The following is a 24,093-nucleotide window of genomic DNA, read 5'->3' as shown; positions in this document are numbered from 1 at the left end:
ACGTTGATCATCTCCTAACAAGGCCATATGTCAAGGTCTGAGTAGATTAGATGGTAAGCGAACAATCAGTTCTCGTAGTCAACGTGTTGAATGCAGGAGAAATGGGCAGGAGTAAAGACCTGAGCGACTTTGACAAGCATCTCTGAAACGGCAAGGCTTGTGGGGTGCTCCCGGTCAGCAGTGGTGAGTACCTACCGACAGTGGTCTGAAGAGGGACAAACCACAAACCGGCAACAGGGTGTTGAGCGCCCAAGGCTCATCGATGTGCGAGGGCAACAAAGGCTATCCCGTCTGGTCCGAACCGACAGAAGGTCTACTGTGGCACAAGTCCTAGAAAATTGTAATGATGGTTACAAGAGGAATATGTCACAACACACAGTGCATCGCACCCTGCTGTGTATGGGGCAGCGTAGCCGCAGACCAGTCAGAGTGCCCATGATGACCCCTGTCCACCATTGAAAGCACCTACAATGGACACAAGAGCGTCGGACCTGGACCTTAGAGCAGTGGAAGAAGGTCGTCTGGTCTGATGAGTCCCGTTTTCTTTTACACCACGTGGATGGCTGTGTACGTGTGCAGCGTTTACCTGGGGAAGTGATGGGATGCACTGTGGGAAGACAACAAGCCAGTGGAGGGAGTGTGATGCCCTGTGTCCGGCTATTCATGTGGACATCAGTTTGATACGTGCCACCTACCTAAACATCATTGCAGACCAGGTACACCCTTTCATAGCAATGGTATTCCCTGATGGCAGTGGCCTCTTTTAGCAGGATAATGCACCCTGCCATACTGCACACATTGTTCAGGAAAGGTTTGAGGAACATGATGAAGAGTTTAAGGTGTTGCCCTGGCCTCCAAATTCCCCAGATTTCAATCCGATTGAGCATTTGTGGGATATGTGGGACTAACAAGTCTGATCCACGGCGGCTCCACCTCGCAACTTACAGGATTGAAGGATCCTCTGCTAATGTCCTGATGCCAGATACCACAGGACACCTTCAGGGGTCTTGTAGAGTCCATGCCTCGGCAGGTAAGTGCTGTTTTGGTGGCATGCGGAGGACCAACAGCAGGTGGTCATAATGGCTCATCAGTGAATACTGTATATATATATATATATACAAGCCTATGATTGGATCATTATTGCAGTGATTAATATGTTTCAGCTGCAACAATTCTTTTAACCCTAACTGATGCAGTGTGTAGCTTCTCATTTCTTAAACAACCATGTTGGAAGATGTATCCCGTGGTCATGGAAAAGATGTTACTGTGTTTCAGAAGGGGCAAATTATTGGCCTGTATCAAGCAAAGAAAACAACTAATGAGATTGCTGCAGTCACTGGAATTGGGTTAAGAACTGTCCAACACATTATTAAAACCTGGAAGGACAGTGGTGAACCGTCAGCTTCACGGAAGAAATGTGGTCTGAACAAAATCTTGAATGATCGTGATCGGTGATAACTAAAACACTTGATGAAGTCACATGGTAAAAAATCGACAGTAGAACTCACGGCTGTGTTTAATAGTGAAAGTAAGAGCATTTCCACACGCACAGTGTGATGAGAATTTACAGAATTGGGACTAAACAGCTGTGTGGCCACAAGAAAGCCACTTGTTAGTGAGGCTAATCGGAAAAAACAACTTCAATGTGCTTGGGAGCATAAAGATTTGACTGTGGAGCAATGTAAAAAGGTCATGTGGTCTGATGAGTCCAGATTTACCCTATTCCAAAACGATGGGTAAGAAGGGAAGCACATGATGCACCCGTCATGCATAGTGCCCACTGTACAAGCCTCTGGAGGCAGTGTGATGATCTGGAGTTGCTTCAACTGGTCAGGTCTAACTCAGCAACATTATGCAGCAATAAAATGAAGTCAGCTGACTACCTGAATGTACTGAATGACCAGGTTATCCCATCAATGGATTTTTTCCTTCCCTGATGGCACGGGCATATTCCAGGATGACAGTGCCAAGATTCATCGGGCTCAAATTATGAAAGAGTGGTTCAGGGATCATGAGGAATCATGCAATCATGCACAGAGTCCTGACCTTAACCCCACCGAATGTCTTTGGCTGTGCTGGAGAAGACTTTACGGAGTGGTTTGACTCTCCGCCATCAATACAAGATCTCGGCCAAAAATTAATGCAACTCTGGATGGAAATAAATGTCGTGACGTTGCATAAGGTTGTCGAAACAATGCCATGACAAGTGTGCGCCGTAATCAAAGTTAAAGGCAGTCCAACAAAATACTTGAGTATGCAACTTTCTTTTGGACTGGCAGTAAATATATATATATTTTAACTTACAGTCATTGGGGTCTTCTGATTTTATTTATTTTATTTTATTTATTTTTTTGTCACATGACAACAAAATGGTTACATGAATGTTCATTACACCACCTGACTTTGATTAGGTCAACAGAAGTATTACAAATGTTTGTTTCACTGCTTATTTTTTAAAGAAATAATATTGAAACATTATTCCAAGCTATTCCAAGAAATCAGATTTTAATGAGACTTGTCTCTAGATGGTTACACCACATGACATTTATTTTTCTTTAACCCCCAGAAACTGAAAACATTTTCATCATAGTAGAGGTGTATTTTTGCATTTTGTGTTCCCAGTCTTTCACTGAGCTAGTCATGAATGTCATTTTGTTTTGAAAACTGTATGGCTGGTAGAGATGTCATGAGATATTAAACATACTCTGGCTCATTAATATTAAGTAAAAGACTTCACTCATATTGGCTTCCGGTGGTGCAGCGCTGCTGGGACTCGCGCACGAGAGACACGTATTTGTTTGTTTAAGTTTAAGTGTGCTGAAGTCAAAAGTAACAAAAAACACGATGGAGCTGTCGGAGTGATGTTGTTGTTGGTACTGATTGCATCCAGTGTTTGCACGCAATACGACACCGCCATAGTGTTCATCAGGGGAAGCAACCAGGTGCTACGGGGTTGTGGCAGAGAATGGCTGTTGTCCTCACGGAAAAGGGCGGTACCAGAACCGGGCCTGCTAGACAACATTCCAGAGGAGTTATTGCGACAGCATGGAGACAGTCAGCCAAGGAAACGAGGGAGGAGGGGCATTCAACATCGACTCTGCTGAAGATGCATCAAGCCACCACTGCCATCGGTACTCTTCAGCAGTGCTCGCTCCCTAGGGAACTCCCTGGAGGAGTTGCGCCAGAACACAAGAGTCTGCAATGAATACCGTGAGTCATGCCTCATTATCTACACAGAGACCTGGCTTCAAGGAGATTTCCCAGACTCAGGTTCAAGGCTTCAGAAATGTTCGTATGGACAGAAATAATAACTCAGGGAAAATGAAGGGAGGTGGCGTTTGTGTTTTTATTAAGGACTCTTGGTGCACGAATTACTCAATAAAAGACACGGTCTGCACTCCTGACCTTGAACTCATACATTATGTTTAAGTCTAAGACCTTTTTACCTACCCAGAGACTATGGGAATATTTTAATTTGCGCTGTATACATCCCGCCTAGTGGGAACGCATCCAAAGCTGCAATTACAAAATTAGCCTTCCAGGGTTCCAGCAATATGTTAATATAAGCACACGGAAAAATAAGATACTGGACAAATGTTATGGCAATATTAACGATGCATATGCTGCTAAGATTAGACACCCCCCCCTTCAAATTCGGACCATAACACCATCCAGCTAATTCCCATCTTCAAGTCCACCCTTAAAAGAAGCAAACCTGTCTCAAAGACTGTCAGTGTGTGGCAGGATAGGAATAAGGATGAGAGAAATGACCAACTTAACTTTTACAAACGTTTTGATTCTGATGAATGTAGAAACCTGTTGGATCACATGTCACTGTAATAGACACAGGATAGAATAGTAATTGATCCAAGTGCAGTGGCAAAGATTTTTAAAAAGTTGTACATTAAGAAGGCCAGTGGGCCAATAGTATTTCGGCTCTTCTTCTCAAAACATTTGCTGATGAGTTGACCCCAGACTGGAGCCCTTTATTCCAACTCTCGGTTGATACATGTACCATTCCTATAATATGGAAAAAAGCTGTCATCATTCCTGTTCCAAAAAAACATTGCCCGCAGGAAAATAATGATTTTATACCGGTATCACTAACATCAGTAGTGATGCAATCACTTGAACGCATTATGGTTGGGAACCTACGAGGTGAAGTACAACATCTCTTAGATCCCTATCAGTTTGCTTATAAAGATGGTAGAGGCACAGCTGATGCTTTAAATACTAAAACACATTTTATTTTAAAGCACCTTGAAAATCCTACAGCATATCCTAAAATAATGTTTATGGACTTTAGCTCAGCATTTAATACCATACTCCCACAGACCTTACTAAACAAGCCGAAACAGATGGAGGTGAATCTCTATATAATCAAATGGTACCATGCATTTCTTAAAGGAAGACTGGGGAGGTTATGGCCCTTATTGAGGGGGGGTGTTAAATATTTATGTGTAGGGCAATTGTGCAATAGTATGGTATATAGTATGGTATAGGGCTTTGTGCAATATCTGATGTGTAAATGCATGTTAATTGTAGTTTATATGTGTGCTGCTACGTTGAGTGTGTTCTCTCGAATGCCCAAGACAAATTTCTCCTAAGGGAGACAACAAAGTCTAATCTAATCGAATCGAATATTACGTATGTCCTGTTTGGTGTTAGCCAAAGTAGGAGGAGTAAATTCACGCAGATACACTAGTTTTCTAAAGTCAAGCATTCTCTCTAAACATACCGTCCTCCTGAACCTGTGCGTTGCACCTGCAGCCAGGAGTCGTCTACAGGAGGCGGCAGCGTCGTGGAGACGGTGGTGGTGCTGATGTCACCGATGATGCTGAGCGCTTCTTTAAGGGCAAAGTACATCCGCAACATCTCGTCGCGCCGCTGCGCTTGTTCAGCGGACTCCTCCATCAGTGTGTTCTGATCGCTGCACGAGTACAACTGTGCTAACAGCTCCGCATTAATGAACTCCTTTGTCTAAAGACAGACAGACAGAGAGAGAGAAAAGATATTCATTCACATTAACCCTCGACAGAGCCGTGACATACTACTGACATACTACTACTAACCCCTTTTGTTTGAACTTTGTCCCAACTTAAACAAGACAGCTGGTACAACCCATTGGTGATGGTTGAACCTACAGTTGCCAGATCTTTAACCATTAGGCTGAACCCTCTCGATCTGTCAGACTGTAGTGAGGTGATCTTCTGCTTACATTATTGATCATGAGGTGCATGATGGTTTTGGGCATCAGGTCTCGTACAGTCTTGTTGACGATGGACATGTACGAGTCCACCAGGTTACGGATGGTCTCCACCTGCCTCTCCAACTGAGGATCCATAGAGTGCATGAAACTGTCCGAACCGTTCTCATCACTAGCGTCACTCTACACACAGAAACACACAAACGATGACATGAAGCTCTGGAACATCAGGAGACATGGAATGAAGTAGAACAAATGGTGACTGAAAGCTTGTACCTTTTCCTTCTCCTAGTGTGATGCCGCAGAGAACAACACAGAAGAAAGAAAACAGACAAAAAGCATTTTAATGATCCTCTAATGGAAGTGTGTCTCAGATTAACACTGTCACTGAGCGCTGTTTCTTTACAGTATGTTTCTAAAGACGAAGTCCACGTCCACACTAATACTTTTCGGTTAAAAGCGCATTGTTTACACCACTCATCAGTCCTAGAATGGCTTTCAAAGAGACTTTCAAAGATGCTCTCTAGTACTGCAAACTTTGGAAAGTGATTTGTGTAGACGTTGCTTAAAGCAGACAAACACGCACCACCACACGTTCGGCGTAAACGCCAGCGCGCAGGAACGAGGCCTTCCATCCGTCCACGTCCTCCTGACTCTCACACGCCAACTCCAGCTGACGGTAGTCCTTATACACGTTCCTACATGAGCAAGAGAGAGTGAATGTTTCTGAGTTAAACCGTTTAATTTGATTTCAAATATAGAGTCTTTAAAGTCAACACGAAATCAGAATTGACCCTGAGGATTATGTTGTGGTGGATGACCTCTGACCTCTGCTCAGTGTTGAACAGGGCAAAGATGTGTTTGCTGGACATGAATCCTTTTTCCACATCTCTGAGCTTCAGATTATCCACCTGCAGCATGTACTTCTTCTCCTTCTCCTGCAGGAGACGACAGAGAGTGATAGAGAGATTTGTGTGGGTGAGGAAGATCTAATTTCATATTCACACTTGAACATGTGTGTGTTGATGTTGAGTGTTGTTGACGCCACAGCTCATTGTGTTTCAGTGAACTCTGACGTAAATGTGATTCAGATGAGCCAAAAAAAAAAAAAAAAAAAAGCAATTTGAATATGATGAAGGAAACTTGAAGAAAAGAATGAAAATAAGCCACAATTATAGACACAGCAGCATAAACATTTCAAAACAATAGATCTTTACATATTATGAAGAAAATGTTTATATCAAATCAAGTCAAGCTCTTTAATGTCAGTGTACAAGTAATTATTCAGTTGCTTAGGTGTTCTGAGTGTTTTAAGTGTGTTGCTAAACGGTTGCTTAGGTGTTCTGGGTGTTTTTAGTGTGTTGCTAAACGGTTGCTTAGGTGTTCTGGGTGTTTTTAGTGTGTTGCTATACGGTTGCTTAGGTGTTCTGAGTGTTTTTAGTGTGTTGCTATACGGTTGCTTAGGTGTTCTGAGTGTTTTTAGTGTGTTGCTAAACGGTTGCTTAGGTGTTCTGGGTGTTTTTAGTGTGTTGCTATACGGTTGCTTAGGTGTTCTGAGTGTTTTTAGTGTGTTGCTATACGGTTGCTTAGGTGTTCTGAGTGTTTTTAGTGTGTTGCTAAACGGTTGCTTAGGTGTTCTGGGTGTTTTTAGTGTGTTGCTAAACGGTTGCTTAGGCGTTCTGAGTGTTTATAGTGTGTTGCTAAACGGTTGCTTAGGCGTTCTGTGTGTTTTTATTGTGTTGCTAAACGGTTGCTTAGGCGTTCTGAGTGTTTTTAGTGTGTTGCTAAACGGTTGTTTAGGTGTTCTGAGTGTTTTTAGTGTGTTGCTATACGGTTGCTTTGGTGTTCTGTGTGTTTTTATTGTGTTGCTAAACGGTTGCTTAGGTGTTCTGAGTGTTTTTAGTGTGTTGCTAAACGGTTGTTTAGGTGTTCTGAGTGTTTTTAGTGTGTTGCTAAACGGTTGCTTAGGCGTTCTGAGTGTTTATAGTGTGTTGCTATACGGTTGCTTTGGTGTTCTGTGTGTTTTTATTGTGTTGCTAAACGGTTGCTTAGGTGTTCTGAGTGTTTTTAGTGTGTTGCTAAATGGTTGCTTAGGTGTTCTGAGTGTTTTTAGTGTATTGCTAAACGGTTGCTTAGGTGTTCTGAGTGTTTTTAGTGTGTTGCTAAATGGTTGCTTAGGTGTTCTGAGTGTTTTTAGTGTTTTGCTAAACGGATGCTTAGGTGTTCTGAGTGTTTTTAGTGTGTTGCTAAATGGTTGCTTAGGTGTTCTGAGTGTTTATAGTGTGTTGCTAAACGGTTGCTTAGGTGTTCTGAGTGTTTTTAGTGTGTTGCTATATGGTTGCTGAGGTGTTCTGAGTGTTTTTAGTGTGTTGCTAAACAGTTGCTAGGGTATTTCTTAGTGTATTGCTAAGTGGTTGCGAAGGAGCTCTTAGTGTTTTACTGTGTTGCTAGGGTGTTCTGAGTGTTTTTAGTGTGTTGCTAAACAGTTACGAGGGAGTTCTGAGTGTTTTTAGTGTGTTGCTGTGCGGTTGCTTAGGTGTTCTGAGTGTTTTAGTGTGTTGCTATGTGGTTGCTGAGGTGTTCTGAGTGTTTTTAGTGTGTTGCTAAACGTTTGTTAGGGTGTTTTAGTGTGTTGTTAAGCAGTTGCGTAGGTGTTCTGAGTGTTTTTAATGTGTTGATAAGTGGTTGCAAAGGAGCTCTTAGTGTTTTACTGTGTTGTTAGGGTGTTCTGAATGTTTTTAGTGTGTTGCTATGTGGTTGCTAATGTGTTCTGAGTGTTTTAGTGTGTTGCTAAATGGTTGCTAGGGTGTTTAAGTGTGTTGTTAAGCAGTTGCTAAGGTGTTCTGAGTGTTTTTAGTGTGTTGCTAAGTGGTTGCGAGTAGAGCTGACACGTTATCGACAACGTCGACAATAAAAAATTGGCGACAAAAATTTCCGTTGTCAAATAGTCATTTGATCTCATTAACGTAACATGAGATCACATTAAACTCTAATGATGACGCGTGAGAGCAGCACTGTAGTTCACGCCTGACTGAGGAGAGGAAGAATTACACAGCTCACAGATGCACTCTAAACTTTCCAAACAGCTTCAGGTGATGTAGATCGCAAAGTATGAGGGAATTATAGTGCAAAAATACCAAATAAGTAAAAATAGAAGCACTCTCGTTGTGGAATAAGTGGAGCTAGAGCTGCTGCTCAGCTGAAGCAAAACTTGCGTGTCAAGCATGTTTAAAGAAACACTCCGGCGTTACATCTTTAATGCAGTTATATTTAATGCATTATAGCTTTATTTAAGTTAAAATAATACAGAAGCAGATCATGTAAATAACTACAAACTCCGAAACTGGCATTTCTCTGTGCGGTCAGCACCTCTTCTATGAGTTGCGCAAATGTCCCGATCTAAGGGGGAGAGATTGAAACTGCACCCGGCTGATGCACACTCTGTCACGGGGACGCTCATCCCTCGAGTGTACATGCTTAATGCAGCTAGATTATAACGTGATGGCTCGTGACTTATTGAATCATAATCCACTGGTGACCAAAAGTTTGGAATAATGTACAGATTTTGCTGTTTTGGAAGGAAATTGGTACTTTAATTCACTAAAGTGGCATTCAACTGATCACAAAGTATAGTCAGGACATTACTGATGTAAAAAACAGCACCATCACTATTTGAAAAAGTCATTTTTGATCAAATCTAGACAGCAGCCATCACTCCAACACCTTATCCTTGAGTAATCATGATAAATTGCTCATTTGGTACTAGAAGATCACTTGCCATTATATCAAACACAGCTGAAAGATATTTGGTTCATTAAATGAAGCTTAACATTGTCTTTGTGTTTGTTTTTGAGTTGCCACAGTATGCAATAGACTGGCATGTCTTAAGGTCAATATTAGGTCAAAAATGGCAAAAAAGAAACAGCTTTCTCTAGAAACTCATCAGTCAATCATTGTTTTGAGTAATGAAGGCTAAACAATGCTTGAAATTGCCAAAAAACTGAAGATTTCATACAAAGGTGTACACTACAGTCTTCAAAGACAAAGAACAACTGGCTCTAACAAGGACAGATAGAGATGTGGAAGACCAGATGTACAGCTAAACAGTTTGAGAAATAGACACCTCACTGAGTGTTTTAGTGTTTTGCTAAGCAGTTGCGAGGGAGTTTTGAGTGTTTTAGTGTGTTGCTAAGCAGTTGCAAGGGTGTTTTTAGTGTGTTGCTATATGGTTGCTAAGGTGTTTTGAGTGTTTCTAGTGTATTTTTAAACAGTTGTGAGGGAGTTCTGAGTGTTTTAGAGTGTTGCTGTATGGTTGCTAAGGTGATTTGAGTGTTTTTAGTGTGTTGTTAAGCAGTTGTGAGGGAGATCTGCATGTTTAAGTGTGTTACTATATGGTTGCTAAGGTGTTCTGAGCGTTTTTAATGAATTGCTAAGCAGTTGCTGAGGTGTTCTGAGTGTTTTAGTGGTTTGTTAAACAGTTTTGAGGGATTTCTGAGTGTTTTAGTGTGTTGCTATATGGTTGCTAAGGTGTTTTGAGTGTTTTTAGTGTGTTGTTAAGCAGTTGCGAGGGAGTTCTGAGTGTTTTAGTGTGTTGCTATATGGTTGCTAAGGTGTTCTGAGTGTATTCAATGTATTGTTAAGCAGTTGCTAAGGTGTTTGAGTGTTTTTAGTGTGTTGTTAAGCAGTTGCTGAGGTGTTCTGAGTGTTTTAGTGTGTTGCTAAGCAGTTGCAAGGGAGTTCTGCGTGTTTTATTGTGTTGCTAAGCGGTTGTGAGGGAGTTCTGAGTGTTTTATTGTGTTGCTATGTGGTTGCTAGGGTGTTCTGAGTGTTTGTGTAATGCTAAGCAGTTGCGAGGGTGTTTTTAAATTCTGCATTATAGAGGTATAATGGATAATGGCATCCAGACCGCTAGAGGGCGCCGCTTGGATGCAGAAATGCAGTCGTTTAGTAATAGAAAGTTTAGTGATCGCGCAAGGTCATATTCAGATTTGAATCTTAATTCAATCAATCATGCAGCATTAAATAAAGTCTGCTGGTTTCAAAGTATTTCAGATGTTTTCCATCATCATGTAGCCTATAGGTAAGTGCCGTTTTCACAACTGTCACGTCCGTTTATGGCGATTTTTCAGCATTAACATAAGAGAAAAAATGAGAAAGGAGTACCAACCCTTCTTCATATTGTGGCTATTATTGTTTCTGGATTGAGCATTTAAATTCACAGAGTTTTTACAAAGGCTAATTAATAATAATATCAACAATCTGTTTTTCATGTTTATAACCAATATGCCGATGGTTATGCACTCGCTACAATTTTCTAAGGGGTTTGTGTGATGCTGAGGTGTTTTTGAGTTTTTTTATGAGTTGCTTAGCAGTTGCTGGGTATTTTTTAGTGTGTTAGGTTATTTTTTTATTATTATTATTTTGTGCTCTCTAGATATGACTGAAGTCCCTCCTTCAGTGTAAGTCTATGGGGTTTTGTTCAGGTGAAACTGGTAAGTGTGATCTTTTAGTAAATTAACTGCACACCTGAATCAACATCACACATGATTTGAGGGATCATTCATGTCTGTAACAGGACAACTTACACACTGGGCATTTAATTTGATTAAATCACTATGAGCAATTGTAACATTGATGCTTGAATTAACAAACACCACTAATAAACCTAGAGAGAAAAAAAGAAAGATTATAGAGGAAAAAGAGAAAACGAAAGTGTGTGTGTGTAAGAGCTGTGTATATATATTTAGGAGAGAGATTTTTTTCGTCCCCACAACACACAGCTGGAGCTGATTAGTCAGATCTAAAATAAACCTTGAGGGCGGGCGATCGGGCGACAACTGACTCTACAGCCTGACTGGAGCACCACAGCCGTCTGGCAGCCCGTCAGGGGCCCGAAGCCCAGCGGCACGGCCTGGTATTTCCCTACCCACCAGAGTGAGCACCACTCCCTGCCATAACGGCCCAAACAACCGCCTGTAAAAAAACACCAACCTCCTACTCGACCAGCTGCACGGGACAAAAGAAACGTGATGCATCAGCTGCAAGATCATGTTTGGTCCACTGGTGCCAGTATTCCGACACGCTGGCAAGGATGAACAGTTTTCTAGACTAGAGGAATACGTTATTGCTTAAAGGTCACTTTTTCATAGCTCATGAGACTAGATGGAGATGTTTAATTTAAGTGTCAACTTTGTTTGGAGAAATAGAAGTTTGTTTCTTTAACTTCAGGCACTTTTATCACTGTGGATTTCTAGAAAGTAAAAAGTTTTCACACTCTTACTACAGTAGTTGATTTAAGTATTCTACTAAGAATGTTCAGCAGTGTACAGTATGTACATGCATCACAGGAGATTTATGTCATTCGAGTCATGAAAATTCATTTCCAGCACATCTCAAATTCTGTATTGTGTTTAATTGAATTCTGTGCTGGAAATGACGCTGATGAAAATTACATTACATTACACTCCTTTGTCTTGCTAAAGAATAATTTCATAGCTAACATTTTATGTATCCTAAATACACACAATTAAATCATATTTTCATATTGCAAAATTACAGCTTGATTGGAAATGATGCCCAATAAAAAGTCACATTTATCTTGATTTTTCTTTGTTTTGTCTCATATTGCACTGTACATATTATTGTAATCAGTAAAAACATCAAACTGATCAAATAGTCATGAGTCATATGTTGTTGGAAAGCTCACAAAGAGTAGAATACAACCCGCCCATTTGTTTTACTCGCATACAAAAATATAGCGAGTAATAGCTAAGTATATGTCTTTGACAATTATGTTGGTGCTACTTATATGCTGCGTTTTTGCTTATAACTTCACGAAAGATAAACAGAACATAAAGTATCACATACCATTACTTAGAGGAGGTGATTATCTTTCAAACGAGTCCACACACAAGATAATCAGATGTATAGATCATTAGATAATCCACATGAAGCACAATGTTACATATGACCACCAGGAGATGGCGCCAAATACATGACACAGACTCAATGATGACTCAAATGACACAGAATGAAACTCATTCTGTGAAATCTCATTACTAAAATCATGTCTGCATGCTATGCAAACCTTTAGTCATTGTTGTGTTTGTATGTGTAATTAGTTCTTATGTACAATTATTATGTTTTATTTATTTTTAGAGGCTTTTGGGCATGATGGAGACGTTTTCTACGCTTTAATAAATTATTTTTGTAATGCTATAACTAGGGCTGTCAAACGATTAAAATATTTAATCGCGATTAATCGCATTTTTTTGTAGTTAATCGCGATTAATCGCAATATCTTTATAAACATGAGTGGATAAAATCTTCTTCATCCAGATGTATTTTTCAGTCATCCACACAAAACCACCCCACCAACAGAGTTGAACAACAGAAAATAAACACAACACAACTCAAAATATGGTAGTTCGCTTCTTTTTATGGAGTTTTGACAGACATAATCTTTCCAGGAGCACAGTGTAATTAAATAGCTCTGGTCGTGTGATTATTTGCACCACTCATGCAAAAAAGTCTGCACTGTCATTTACAATTGACAAATACATCACAAACTCCTTTTAGACCCCAGTCACAACTGTAACCATTGGGATTAAATGGGTTAATGACAGTGTAGATTACCTGCAGGGTTCCAGCAATGTCTCCAACTTCTACATTGACTAGTGCTCTATCAAACAGAGACACTGTGACAAAACCTTGGAGACAGCAGCAGGGTTTCCGTTAGCCGGTAATCAGTACCGCCGCTCCCTATATGCATATTACGCAGTCTGCGTATGGCACCAGCTCCCTAGTGGGCACCAGAAACTCCACCGGCTGCCTTTACTGGCACGATATACATTATTTAAGGACTCGGTAGCAGTCGCGGAACACAGACGATCGCTGCATGCTCACACTTTAATTTCACGCTCGCACCACGCCTCGCAACTTTCGTACCGCACCTTGCAGTGCAAGGCAGGTGTTCAAATGGCAGCTGTCTTGCCGCTGCAATCATGTTACAAAGTTCCGAGCTCTCTCTGTGCTTTGCGGGCATGTATTACTGCTGTGCTACATTGATAAAATGCTTAGCGCAGGTATCAGCATAATGTCTGCCACTATTTGTTTTCCCGACGGTCAATGCATGTGACATTAGCGGTGTTTGTGCGAATTGACTCGCTTCTCATGAACTACGGCTTATATTATGCGTTAACAGCGTTAAAAAAAAATTGTGGCGTTAATCGAATTTTGCATTAACTTCGACAACACTAGCTGTAACTTTTGATTGCTTTGTCGTATCAACGCAAAATTATTCTCAGATACAGTTGACATGATTGGGAACAAAACAAAAGCAGTTTTTCTGAGCCACCATATCTACACCCAGAGATATATAATGACAAATAAGTCAGTCGGTTTTTCAGCAGTTTCTTAGGCCGAGAGTCTCAGAATTTATCGTAATATATATCATAAAAAAATATATATTTACAATGTTACCAAACTCTCCTTGTTTTTTGGCATAAGTCTTTAATTTTGGGTATGCCACTGAAACAGGAAATCTTTAAAACACCTTCAGAGCTTAAAGGGTTAATATTGAAATTCTGGGTCTGGGACAAGACTAAAACAGTCAAATATATACATAAAAGACATTGAAAAAAATAAATGATGAAGGCCTGGTAAAAAGTCAGTTTTAATGAGACCTTCATATTGAGACGTTTGATTGCAGACTTTGGTATCTTGGAAAATCTGAGCACAGTTTGAGACATTGTTGAGATCTCTTCTGAAACTCTAGAGGAGACACGTGAGATTATTGGGTCTTATTTTCCAAAGAAACCTAAAGAGACTTCAGCAAATTGATCTCCATATAATTTCATTGCTATCTAGGATAAACACTTGATATTTAAGAGATGTCATTTGTGATTTGTAATCCACATCAGGGGTTTTCCGAGTGTGTAACGTGTGTGAAGTGTGTTCACTCGGTCAGGTACTCATGCCAACTGGACCAGGTGCTCGTCAGCAGACTTTGAAAACACGTTTGCCACGGCGCAGAGAGGATGACGTCATCTATAAAGCCATAGAAACCACACACACACACACACACGCACGCACGCACACACACACACACACACACACACACACACACACACACACACACACACAGAGTCTCTCAGTGACTCAAACTTTTCCTACTTCTCAGCCAGATTTTGGAGAGATGAGGAGAGACTGGAGAGATGGATGATGTGGGAGGAGAGATTCACTCTTAAAGGAATAGTTCACCCAAAAATGAGAAGTCTGTCATCATCTACTCACCCTAATGTCATTCCTCACCCATAAAAGAAAGTCAGACGGGTTAAGAACAACATGAGGGGGAGTAAATGGTAACAGAATTTTCCTTTTTTGGGTGAACTGCTCCTTTAACCTGGTTAAAACGTACTTTTTCTATAAAAATTTGGGGTTAATGTTTGTATGCTTAAAACACACACACACATGCATGCATGGAAGTCATCAGAGGGTGAGAAGCCAGACAGCAGTGTATATCAGTCCTGACCCCTGACCCCCCCCCCATACACATACTGAATGATTCTCCATATGTTCTCATAAAATCTTTGTGGTTCTGGCTCTTTAAAAGCTCTGTAGAAACACTGAAACTGGCTGTCAGAACAGAAAACTGATCAGTCTCCCACAGTGATTAAAGTCAGGAAGTTTTAATTGTGTTATCTGATCTTGATACAGTTAATAACATGTGATAAACTCCATTTAAATGAAAATACGCTAAAATAACCTGCAGCTGTGGACACTAGAACTCAATCGCTCACTAGTCAGTATAGACACCACCTGGGTTTCCATCCAAATGTTTCAAATTTTGTATCCACCTCATTGAACGCATAAACTTAAGCTAATTTTGAGAGTTTATTCACATATCAAGCGTTTTCACATTTTCTTATCCGCAATTTCTAAATTTGCATAAAAATAGTTGGGTGGAAACCCTGATACTGAGTGCGTTTACATGCAATTATGCCTAATAAGCCGACATTTTGCTTAATAAGTAAGGGATAATGTACAGTCAGCCGGTTGTTTTCGCAATATAAACCCGACAGGGTGATCAGGACCCCGATGCGAAGTGGAGTTTATTTTGCGATAACAACCGGCTGCTTGCTCATTATCTAGCTTATTACACAGCTACTAACCAATTAAATAATACATGGACATAAAATATTGATTTGCGTTACAATTATGTAATTATGTGGGAAGAAATAAATCGCTGAACAGCTGAAACCAGTTTGCGCCGGAGTTCTGTTAGTGTATATTTTGTCATTAATGAGCATCTGACTGCTCATTATCCAGCTTATTACACAACTACTTGCCAAATAAATAAATAAATGGACATGAAACATTGACTTGAGTTGAAATTATATTATTAGCTAACTTGTAGAGATTGCACAGTGATCCGAGAAGCAGAAAAGATGGCTTGCAGTACCCAGATGAGCGGTCTGATACGTGGATGTGCGGTTGTTACTGAGAACTATCTGACAGCTAGATGGCGCTGTTGATAAATCAGAATCAGTATTCAGAAGAGCTGTGTAATAAGGCCATTTAAACACCTTCAACGATTTTCTTTTAGCAGGGAAAATTAAAAAAACAGCTTAGGAATTAACCGATTTCTGATTTTGTTTTACATTTTTGCCCATTACCCAAATTTTGCGCTGCATGCAAACACATTTACCGCCGTTCTTACCAGCTTATCCAATGCACGAATGTGGATATTGCAGCTCAGATCATTTGCTCTTGGAAGAATCTGAGCACAGTTTAAAACATTGTTGAGATCTCTTCTGAAACTCTACAGGAGACACGTGAGATTACTGGAGTCTTTTTAGGTGCAGAAACTTCATAAAACGTCTCCATTTGCACTCCATTTATACATATTGGAGAAACAACTTTTCTGTGGATTTTCTCTCCTCTGGGCGACCACAAGCCCTGTTGTTTTGTTTTTTGTGTGACTAATACAAGTGCAATTCTAAAAGAGGAGGAAGTACAGACTTGATTCATAAACACACTTCACATGCCTGACTGCGGAAATTCGAACAAAAACGTCTTACAACACATACACACATTCACATTCATACACGTGACATGAAACTCACGAGACGTGATCATACATATAGAACTAAACCCAACATGAACTGCTCTGAAAATGAAGCCTGTTGCTTTAAGGGCTGCATTTGTGTGCAAATGTTGGCATGTTTCCGTATGTGTGTGATTGAGCAGCGCTGGTGTGTCGGTTTTGCATCAAACGCCAGCGAGATGCGGGAGGCATCTGGGAGCAATAATGGTGCTCGAACCCCTCATTACCAGAATGACTGTGCCTTGAGCACATGCCAACGGCAATTTCTAGAATGCAGCCTTTTTTCCCCCTCTTTCTGTCTTTAATTCGTTTTGCACAAGGAAAAAGAAACATCACGTTTCTCTAAGAACTTTCTTTCACATACAACACTTTCTCTGGTTTCTGACACAATTTGACATCTACCAGTTTTGGGAAACTATTTTGAAACTGTAGCTTCCCAAACTTCAAGCTAATTCAAAGTAGTCAAAATACAGTCAAACTATGCATTTGAAAAAGTAGTTAGTTAATGTGTTTGATTATTGCCTCAATTCGATCAGTTGTAAAGTTGCATCCACGATGAAATGCTACATAAAAACAGCGGTGAATAACTACTAAAATATCTACTTGTTGAAAATGCAACTTGGTACTGGAAAAGCTACACTATTAACTTTCAAGCTACTAAAAACAACTATACTCTACTACTGTCACACTTCTGAAAAATGTAGTTAAGTTAGTAGCATAACTCCATTAACTAAGTTGCTCCCCAAAACTGTTTTCCACTGTGTAATGGCTTGTTGGATTTTGCTGAGCTCAAATGAGATCCGTCTTTGGTTTAACAAAGAAAAAAATGGGATCACCACCACAGGATCGACAGAGAATCCACTCTGGTTTTCATTTTAAAGTCTGTCGGATCGTCACAGACTCTCTGAACACACACTGATGCCTACAGCAGCGACGCCACAGACATGCGAACTGCATTAACCTCTCTGGACGCTGCGTTAAAACTCCTTGAAAGTCACAATTAAGTAGGTGAAAAGGCAATGTTCTGTCCTACGTTGTCCAGATCAAATGCAGAGCACCAATACAAATCCTACAGAGAACTTTTAGCAACCAAATGCGCTTCTACTGTACGTTCATGTATGTGTTGAGAAACTGGAATTTTAAATTTTCTATGAGTGGTGTGAAGGATTGGGGATTACATGTAACGGGATTACGTAATTAATATACTAAATATTTTTATGGTAAAGTAGCCACACACTAATTTAACAAAAGTATATTATACACTAAATAAAATGCATCAGAAAAAAATACAAACCGAATAAAAGGCGGTCAGACGTTTCAAACCAATAGCGAAAGCATGTGAGTAGCGGGATGCTCTACGTATTTGGATGTTAATCTGGAGTTGACAAGGATAATGTAATTGTAATAGCGTTTCGTGACAGCCTCTCGTTTAACAATAGCTGGGTTTCCATCGAAACGTTTAGGAAACTAAGGAAAACATGAATCATTGCACATTTCCATCCAATATCTTGATCTATCCATCGCCTTGTTATGATGGAGCAGCTGAATGACTTCCTTTGGGGAAAGTTTCATTTGCAGGATTGGAGCAGTTGTATCTTGTTTTATTAAACGCTGCCAGGAGATGCTGTAGAATAAGTGTAATCAGGGCTGTAGCAAGGTAATCTGGGCCCCCTGACTGTATATTGTTCTGGGCCCCTTTCCTATTAAAAATACAGTTTAGAATTTGTTGTGGGGCCCCCTGTACCTTTGGGCCCCTAGAATCATTACCACCTTTCACCCCACTAGCTACGGCCCTGAGTGTAATATCTGATATAAAGAGGGCTGAAATGGGCTGCGATACCCACACACCACCATGGCATTGCATGTGTCAATAGAAAATATACATTTCCCAAACATTACCTGTATAACAATATAACATTACAAACATAAAAGAACAGAAAAGAAGAACAGGGAGCCCTGCAACAGATGGCATGACCCCCACAAAGCCCCCCACTGAATATCGAGTCAATCTGAGATTACATAAATAGACAGAAGCAATTGAGACAGCCTAAATAGATAGAAGAACAGGGAGCCCTGCAACAGATGTCATGACCCCCACAAAGCCCCCCTATGGAACATCGTGTCAGTCTGAGATTTCATAAAGTGACAGAAGCAATTGAGACAGACTAAATAGATAGAAGAACAGGGAGCCCTGCAACAGATGTCATGACCCCCACAAAGCCCCCCCACGGAACATCGTGTCAGTCTGAGATTTCATAAAGAGACAGAAGCAATTGAGACAGCCTAAATAGATAGAAGAACAGGGAGCCCTGCAACAGATGTCATGACCCCCACAAAGCCCCCCCCACTGAACATTGTGTCAGACTGAGATTATCATAAAGAGACAGAAGCAATTGAGACAGTCTAAATAGATAGAAGAACAGGGAGCCCTGCAACAGATGTCATGACCCCCACAAAGCCCCCCCCCACTGAACATCGTGTCAGTCTGAGATTATCATAAAGAGACAGAAGCAATTGAGACAGCCTAAATAGATAGAAGAACAGGGAGCCCTGCAACAGATGTCATGACCCCCACAAAGCCCCCCACTGAATATCGAGTCAGTCTGAGATTTCATAAAGAGACAGAAGCAATTGAGACAGACTAAATAGATAGAAGAACAGGGAGCCCTGCAACAGATGTCATGACCCCCACAGAGCCCCCCACTGAATATCGAGTCAGTCTGAGATTACATAAAGAGACAGAAGCAATTGAGACAATCTAAATAGATAGAAGAACAGGGAGCCCTGCAACAGATGTAAAAAAATATTAAAACAATATAAATTTACTTGAGTAGAAAAACTGCATTAGATATTTAGGCTTTTTTCAGAGAATTTTCTTTTTAATATAAGTTTTGTTACTTTATTTGTTTTTAATTTTTTATTTAATTTTTCTCCCTTTTTCTCCCAATTTGGAATGCCTAATTCCCAATGTGCTCTAAGTCCTCGTGGTTGCATAGTGACTCTCAGCTGCCTCTGCACCTGAGACCGTCAATCCACGCATCTTATCACTTGGCTTGTTGAGTGCGTTACCGCGGAGACATAGCGCGTGTGGAGGCTTCACGCCATCCACCACGGCACCCACGTACAACTCGCCATGCGCCCCACTGAGAGTGAACCACATTATAGCAACCACGAGGAGGTTACCCCATGTGACTCTACCCTCCCTAGCAACCGGGCCAATTTGGTTGCTTAGGAGACCCGGCTGGAGTCACTCAGCACGCCCTGGATTCGAGCTAGCGAACTCCAGGGGTAGTAGCCAGCGTCTTTACCACTGAGCTACCCAGGCCCCAATCTTGTTACATTATTTACTTGTTTATAGTCAAAACAAGTGCCAGTGATGAAGAAGTAATCCAAAGTATTTAAAATACATTACTGACCTTGAGTAATCTAACGGAATACGTTACAAATGACATTTTACAGCATGTAATCTGTAATCTGTAGCGGAATACTTTTTAAAAATAACCTTCCCAACCCTGGTGGTGTTTGCCCATGCAAAATGCATTGTTGGTGTGTGCTTTAAACGCTGCCCTCAGTGGCTGAAGCGGGAAGTGTTTTTGAACATAAGGGCTTGTGTGATCCAGTCTCTGGGTGAAATATCCACAGGTTGGCACCAAAAGCGAGTTGTTTTAAATTGTAAATGATGTAATACCCTCAAAAAAAAATTCGTTTTGAGCTAACGATGAGGACAGGTAGATGTCATACATGAAACTGATTGTTCGCTTTGTTGAGCAAATGTTGTGCTAACCATAGAATAGTTACTAAACTACACTCTGTAATAAGTTTTCATGTAAAGTTGGATTCATTTCACTACGTTTACACCTCTCATCCCCAGCGAAAACTGAGACTTTCGAAAACACTCTCCATAACCACATACTTTCGCTAACGATGACATTTGAAAACTGAAAACTGAGTTTTGAAACTTAAACGGATTAGTGTGGACGTGGCTTTAGAGAAAAAATAGAAACTTCAAATCGCACTCATCGTTAAATATGTGAAGTCGAATGTCGACTTCCTGTGTGATCATATTGGCACAACTCGACTGGTGGCTTGCAACGTCTGCGTTTGCGTATTTGAGTATACTTTTGCATAGTTTGTTTCTAGGTTATCTACACTGACAGCGACATCATCTAGTCCTCTCTAGATGAAGCTAAATCTTGTCAAGACTGTAGATTATCTATAATGTTAAATGTGAAACTAAATTGGTCTATTTGAGTTCCAAGGCTGAAATAAGCCAAGATGAACTAAAGGTACTGAACTCTAATGCCACCTGCTCCGATTCCCTCGTTAATCGTAAATGTTCCCAACCTGTGTTGATTTCAACAGCTGGGAGAAGTTTAATGAGGACGCTGGTTTGTTAACAGTGAAGGAGGTGTTGCGAACAGACGCTTTGAAATTTACTACTGCTGTTTTAACCAGTGAACAAAGACCTGCGCTTGTAAATTCAAGCATGTTTGTAAACCAACAGTGCAAGTCTACAGCATTTCCCTTCTCTCAGGCTTCAAAGACGGACGGTTTTACATCGGTTTTAAACGGCTGGCCTTTTGTTGAGCAGTTTCACCGGGTTGATGTAGAGCTATGCTCAGGATCAGTCCTCAGACACAGTGTTAGCTTTGCTTTTAGAAAAGTTCAATTCAATACTGAAAATTATGTCAAAATTAGTTCACTGTAATAAAAAATGTACTCAAAAATTGGTGCAGAGTATTAAACCGTTTCTCTTCGGCCATCAGGACTGCTGATGCGGCTCCCTGTGGAGTCCTCACTCGGGTCAAGAGGAGAAACCGTAGCTAAAGCAAACAGTTACCACCCAGAGCCCGACCACAGAAGAGCAAAACCCCCCATCACCAATCATCCACCCCACCACCATGACCTGCACAGACACTACACATGAAACAACAATGACACCACATAAATGCAGACTGGGTGGAGATTAAGGTGTTTTCTGAAGAAAATGTGAGTGGTGTTTGCCCATGCAAAGCTCAGAGTCATTATGCTAGGTTGCTGTGGGTGGTTGCTAGATGGTTGCTAGGGTGTTCTGAGTGGTTTACAGATAAAGCCACATTGAAAGCCTCACATCTCTGGGATTTAACCATACAGAGCCTTAAAAATGAAGATGCAAAGAGAAGATTTTGTTATGAACCAGATATTAAGATATCTTTAATACTTCTGGAGTTATAGGCACTCCAACTTTGGAAAAACAAAGAAAGTGTTTTTTCCCATTTTTGGACTCTCACCATTGGGATATAATGCAACAAGAGGTGCTGAAGTCAGCTAATTTTAATAATAGATCTACCCATCTCTGTGTAAACATAAAATAATGATGCTGTCACCTTTCTAAGGTTATTTTTTAGACCTGTAGTTTTGCTCCAAAATTATAAGCGAAAATTGCCATTTTGACCCCCACTATTCAAAATTATGGATTACTCAGTAAATACTGATCCGTGGCATTTAATATTTCGGCTTTCAAAATCATTTATGTTTTCTTCCGTTAGGAAAAGTATAACAAAATCAAAAAAAATCAGCCAGGGAAGTTTTCGAAATTTGGTTCTTTTGACAATTAATGACCCAATAGTGATGCTTGACTCAACAACTGAACTACTTTGTCAAGCAACTGATATAAAAACCAGACCATTAACTTTAATCACCAGCTTTGGTTTGCTGTTCGCCGATGTAGTGGCTTTATGGGTGATCTCTGACGGGTCGCTCTTTCTAGCCTCTCTGTAGAAAATCTGGTCCTGATTTCAACCCAGTTACCCAATGTATTCATGGGGGGGGGTCAACCAACATAAAGGCCTCTTTATTCACTCTGGACAGCGAAAGGAAATCAGTTTCAGAAGTAAAAACATGCCAGCGTGCTCGGAGCCACCACATCTGGAGTTATTACAAGCCCAACGTGTTGCCAAGAAACTCTGACATTCCTGCAGTGCTACAAAGCCACGGATCCCTCTCCCACACACACTCGCGCTTTCCACCCAAAAAGTGCTGTAACCAATCCCGCTCCCCCTCCTCCTCCTCCTCAAAAATGACACAACACATGCAGAAAATTAATGCACTTCCTGTTGACCTTTGCCCATCCACTTCCTGTCGCCTCCCCAAAAAGCGGGAAAAAACGTCCAGAACTCCAGACGGAGGAGGGGACCGGAGGAGAGCTACGCCTCTTTCTCTTCTCCTGCTCTTTCACTCTCCCTCCAGTAAAGTTAGTTAACAGTCCTCTGCCACGTCAAGCATTACCGCCCGCTCGATGAGATGAACTGCACTCACATCTATCAGCACACCGAGATGCGCAGACACACTTTTAAGAAACACGGGACACGATTCTTCCACATTTTTTCAATCCATCCCAGTTATTTAGATTTTTGGGAACGATTGATTTGGGAATGTGGTCACAAGCGATCAAGAATGAAAGTGAAGATGAAGAAGACAAATCTACAGCCTTCCTCTTGAAGACCCTCAGCAGCCCGTTTATTCACCCGCAGTCACTAACTGTCTCACTGAGGTCCTGTAGGTGCATTAAGGAGAATTAGGATCAACGCTCAAACACCTGGTGTGAATCCACCAGACGCTGAAGACGAGGACAAGGTGTCGTATCTGCTACACTGGGGGTTTAAATGGGACGGTTAGACCAGAGTTTGATTGATGCTTTCAGTTTAGAAGAAACAAATATTACAAGCTGATCTGAAGTCAAAGCAAGTTCATTATAAAACAGTAGAATCTCAGATTATCAGCTGTAATGAAGATTATTCTAACTTTGAGCTTGTGTGAGGGGTCAATGAGGGCATACTGTAAGTGGATGAATAACCATTCAAATATAACTACATGAACAGCCCTGAAAGTTAAATGATAAATTATGTTGAGTCATTATTTGAAGTGCTAATTATTATTACAGTTCAGGATTTAAAAGGTGATATATTCCTAAATATAGATAGATTGATAAATGGATGTATGGATATATAATGTTATATTATATTAATTATATATACAAATTGCTTAACGTTTAATCTTAAAATGTTTTCTGCCAACTACACTTAAGTATTATATTTTTTCCTATCTATCTGTCTGCCTGTCTGTCTATAGTATATATATATATATATATATATATATATATATATATAAATATATATATATATATATATATATGAAAGGAAACATATATATATATATATATACACACACAAATTGATAAACTTTTTAATCTTGAAATGTTTTCTGCCTTTTATACATTTAAGTATAATATACATTTTATAATTATTTATTATTTATATATACAAATTGATAAACATTTACTTGATGTTTTCTGCCTTATTTAAACTTAAGTATAGTATACATTTTTTATTTTTTATTCTAAATACACACACACACAAACTGATTATATAAATGTATAACCTTGAACCGTTTTCTGCCTTTTATGCACTGAAATATAAGAATATACTGTATATATATTTTCCCCCATCATCTGGGTGTTTTCTGTAGTGTGCTGTAGAGTTTTGGGGATTTTCTGTGTGAAACATGAAACCGCAGGGAATGAGTCGCTCTCCACAGGAAACAGGAAGTTTCTGCCAATCAGAACGCAGCATCATCGTAATCTGTGTCTCACCTCTGTTTCAGATTCATCACGGCCTGATTGACTCACTCTAATTATCCAAACCTTCATCAGCCAGTGAGCAGCAGACAGGAGTGTGTTTTATGTGCCATCATTACATGTTTATTTATGAGTGTCTGAAGCCCGCCCCGCCTGCCCAGTGTT

General features: G+C 40.4%; 1 protein-coding gene across 1 annotated transcript in view; it reads right to left on the bottom strand.

The window, feature by feature from the left end:
- LOC127423803 (dynamin-1-like) overlaps positions 1 to 24,093 on the bottom strand; it is a 111,528-nt gene that overhangs the window by 18,235 nt on the left and 69,200 nt on the right. Inside the window, exons 16-20 of the mRNA XM_051668423.1 lie at positions 6,035 to 6,144; positions 5,793 to 5,904; positions 5,483 to 5,494; positions 5,219 to 5,389; positions 4,739 to 4,980 (exon numbers count right to left, since the gene is read on the bottom strand). Coding sequence (XP_051524383.1) covers positions 4,739 to 4,980; positions 5,219 to 5,389; positions 5,483 to 5,494; positions 5,793 to 5,904; positions 6,035 to 6,144 — 647 coding nt within the window. The remainder of the gene's footprint in view (positions 1 to 4,738; positions 4,981 to 5,218; positions 5,390 to 5,482; positions 5,495 to 5,792; positions 5,905 to 6,034; positions 6,145 to 24,093) is intronic.

The sequence above is a fragment of the Myxocyprinus asiaticus genome, chromosome 3, assembly GCF_019703515.2.
Source record: "Myxocyprinus asiaticus isolate MX2 ecotype Aquarium Trade chromosome 3, UBuf_Myxa_2, whole genome shotgun sequence".
NCBI classification, from domain to species: Eukaryota; Metazoa; Chordata; class Actinopteri; order Cypriniformes; family Catostomidae; genus Myxocyprinus; species Myxocyprinus asiaticus.
This window is presented reverse-complemented; position numbering and strand designations above follow the sequence as displayed.